The sequence below is a fragment of the Pocillopora damicornis genome, chromosome 13 (genome assembly GCF_964200805.1).
Source record: "Pocillopora damicornis chromosome 13, jaPocDami1.2, whole genome shotgun sequence".
Lineage (NCBI taxonomy): Eukaryota > Metazoa > Cnidaria > Anthozoa > Scleractinia > Pocilloporidae > Pocillopora > Pocillopora damicornis.
Genome location: NC_142682.1, coordinates 20749166 through 20752731, shown reverse-complemented (window position 1 = coordinate 20752731; position 3566 = coordinate 20749166). Strand labels below are relative to the sequence as shown.

The window sequence follows — 3566 nt, the reverse complement described above, 5'->3', positions numbered from 1 at the left end:
CTAATTGCCTGTTAATTTTATGCATACGTGGAAATAAATATTACCTCGTCTTGTGTGAGACAGCTCTCAGCAGCTTAAGTTTCAGTCTCGTAGTAAAGTGTATTGTCATAGACCCGTCCGGCCCCGCCCACTGATTCCTCTAGAAAACAGTAATGGGAGCTGACGTTTGTAGGGCCAGATTCATTATCGTGAGCACGCGCAAACATTAAGTTTTCCAGGACTCCTGCTTCCCCATTGTTGCAGTCCTTCCCTGAAACGCAAATTAGGATAAAAAGAGCATAAGGTCAGAAAATAACTTTCTCAATTAGTGCGAAGGAGCCGGTTCTATCGTGGTCAGTAAGAGCAATTACTCACAAAACACACCACATCTTTCGTTAGGTTGTATTTGGTTGTGTTACGAGTTTGAAGAATGTTGTAAACTATTTCAGAGAGGGTTCCGTTTAGTTCGAAACGGGAACTTCTTTCCTCTATCATGTTAGGGCGAGAACGAGATGTTAGAGAGGTAAATCCTTGTTACACGCCACAAGCACCCAGTTTGTCGTGTTAGAAACGTAATCTAAAGTGCCTCTTTTTTCAGTTTTCTCTTTGTGGTTGTGGTCTTGTCATGTGAGTCGTATGCCATTGATTAGAATTAATGTGACGTTTTCTTATTAGCACTTACTACACCTGCTGAACTTTGCATGTAAAACTTGTCTAGTTCATATTTGCATGTTAAGTGTTTATATTAAACCCTTCGATCACTGATTCTGTACTTTAATTTTCATTCAAACTGAATGCGATCCTTCTGGTTTCCACTGGAGATAAACACCTCAATAAAATCATATCTTCATTTGAACGTCCTCCGTTTTACTTTTAGGAACCGAAATACCGCCGAAAACTCAGTTTAAAAAAATTAGCTAGCGTAGCAACGCAGTTTAAAGATGCCATGATGAAAAAAGAAAGTGGCTCAAACTTGTGGATGGACAATAGGATAAATGCCCAGGAAATGGAAATTACAGCCATTAAGTGAAAAACACTCACAAATTTGACAAAAACTTATCCAATGAGATATTCTCATCAATGCAAATATTGCCATCGTCAATATCTCTCGTCCATTATCAGGGATGAATAATTTCTTTCTGCAGAATTATTCTGAAGGAAATCAACATGTGCGTGCTAACATCTGTTTCCTGACTGACAAGCGTCGCTTTGTTTTGAACACTGAGTTGATTTTGTGAACTGAAAGTTGAATACCGTGTTGTGAATGAGACTGAAATGGGAACTGGAGGAAAAGACAAAGATGGAGAATCAGCGCAACTTGTGGGAGGATCTAAAGACTTAGAATCGGGTGAAGAAGATGATTCCATTGACAAGTGTAAACCTGAGAAAAAAGGCTTCGGTGCTAAGTGTCTGACTTGTTTTCGCGGTTGCTTTGGATTCATCTTGTTCCCGTTCGTGTTTATTATCACGTTCATAGCTTGTCTTGTCTGGATTATTCTGTTACCAGGTTTGTTGACAATTTGAACTGATATTTTCGGTGCTTTTAAGCCTTATTACTAATTCTAAACGCCGACCATAATAAAAGCAAACGACACCGCCTGTTTTTTTTTTGTCTCGTTTATTAAAGGTTCAAAGGACGGATGATGAAATTGTGTTTTATCAAAAATGTAAACTTTTAACAGCTATCTTTTAGGAATTTATTGAAATGAATTTTTGGACGGCCAGAAGATCTTAAGTGTACGTTCTCCGCTAATACGTAACCGATCATATTTTAAAACAATAGACTCGAGGCTTCATTGTTTGACGAAAAATACACCGCTGGGTTTTCGCTGCGAACGTCAACGTCAATGCTGATTACGACAATAACAAAAAATAACAAGAGCTATTTCAAAATGGTAGAAAAAGGCCTTTTTCACCAATATTCCAAGAACACTTTTCCAATCCAAACTTACGCGATTGGTGTGTTTTTCCATTTGAATAGTATCAGCTGCCAGCTCCTAGAATTGAAATAACCTAACAAATAATATTCGAAAATGCTTAAAGTGATTCAGTTTATTTCTCATGGAAATAAATATCTCTCTTCGTTTTTCAGCTAAATGTTGTTCTCCCTGCTGCGCTCCACTATTTGACTGGCTCGTTCAACTTCTGATGCTGCCCGTTCGGTTTTATCGTTGGGTACTTGGAAAAGATCGAGACGAAACTAAACAATAAAAGAATATATCAAAGATCGTGTTCCATTCAATTTAACACTTAATGTTTACAATGCCTCGTGCAGCATTCAAGTGTAAAAGTACAAGAGGTGTTTCCTCCCAAAAAAATGTATTTTGAAATTGGTTCCAACTTCCTTCCGGATGATATTTCAGTTACAGAGGGTCAAAGGAGCTTTCTATTCCTTACACTTTTAAGCCATTTTTTAAACCCGTCTTCAGGCAGTTGAACCTCCGATTTAATTTCAGTCTTCTCTGAACAATGCTCTGGGAGTATATTTACTTAATTCCGTATAGAAAACGTATATGATGAAATTTGACTTTTGAAAGCAAAACCTTAACCAACTGAGATATGCTGAAAGACGTTTGCCTTCCTTAGTCCATAAAGCTACGCTACGGCCGGTCAACGTACACAAAAATAAGAATTATATGTCATAGGCCTAAACCAGCAAATCCACGACAATCCCCTCCTCCTATCAGCCTCATTTTGTCATGAGTTTTGTCCATCCTATCTGTGTTTCAAGTTGTGTCTGAGAGCGAATACCCTGGGAACAAGTTCTACAGAATAAGCCTCCTCGCGTAGTACCATATTACCCCTATAGACTCGAGGATATTCGTCAAACTGAATTCAGATGAATTTTTTACTCCATTTCTCAGATCTGATTTCTTTGAGTCTGTACAATCCTTTAAATTTATTTTTCTCAGTCTGAGATCAAGAACGGTTCCAAAATTATTTGCTGGTTCCAGGATCCGCTCTTTATGCCCTTGCGTCAAGATTCACTATACGAAGCTAAAAGGGCTGACCGGTAGAACTTTTTCCCAAGGTCCTTTTTGCCCGACACAAATTGAATCGGAAATTAAATGGAAAAGATTCGCGACAGAGCGGATCCGACCAAGAACAAGGAAGGTCACATGGATTTGATTAAAACTAATGAAGCAGTATGCTTAGAATGCTTAATGTGATGAACATTGAACTGTAGGCAGCGTATAAGGCCGTGACGAACGTAAAATTATGAAATTACGATGAAACAACTGAGCAAACAATTCACAGTTCTCACCGATCAAAGAACAACAAGTCAAACAGTTTCTTCATTCATTTAATACCTTTTACAGTGCTACGCACAATCACAGGGTATGTCGTGTCTGGGGCTACCTGTTAAATCTTTTAACGAAAATATTTCGCATGATTAAATACGTATCATGTTGAAGGTAAAAAGAAAGGAATTCCCACCAATCTATTCATCTGAGAGTTCATCTCGAGAAGAATCTTCGTCGTCCATTAAATCATTTTCGTCATCATCATTTTCGTTCTCGTCAGCATCGTATTCTTCTTCTTCTCCTTCGTCTTCTTCTCCTTCGTCTTCTTCTTCTTCTTCTTCT

The 3566-nt window shown here is 38.3% G+C and overlaps 1 protein-coding gene and 1 long non-coding RNA gene across 2 annotated transcripts; one reads left to right on the top strand and one right to left on the bottom strand.

Moving 5' to 3' along the window:
* Window positions 1-1089: 1089 nt before the first annotated feature.
* On the top strand, window positions 1090-2204 carry LOC113664500 (uncharacterized). The gene is made up of 2 exons (XM_027180109.2): window positions 1090-1486; window positions 2072-2204. The coding sequence occupies exons 1-2, from the start codon at window positions 1255-1257 to the stop codon at window positions 2188-2190; spliced, it is 351 nt and encodes a 116-aa protein (XP_027035910.1). The 5' UTR covers window positions 1090-1254; the 3' UTR covers window positions 2191-2204.
* LOC149035879 (uncharacterized) lies at window positions 2020-2718 on the bottom strand. The gene is made up of 2 exons (XR_016182266.1): window positions 2529-2718; window positions 2020-2179 (listed from the first exon to the last, which is right to left on the bottom strand). It is a non-coding gene; the product is annotated as an uncharacterized LOC149035879 (long non-coding RNA).
* Between the last annotated feature and the right edge of the window lie 848 nt (window positions 2719-3566).

Bases quoted from the DNA above. Each gene is read 5' to 3' on its own strand.
- LOC113664500 (XM_027180109.2), top strand. From the start codon at position 1,255: ATGGGAACTGGAGGAAAAGACAAAGATGGAGAATCAGCGCAACTTGTG. The intron at 1,487-2,071 runs GTTTGTTGACAA...TTCGTTTTTCAG, and splicing joins CTGGATTATTCTGTTACCAG to CTAAATGTTGTTCTCCCTGC.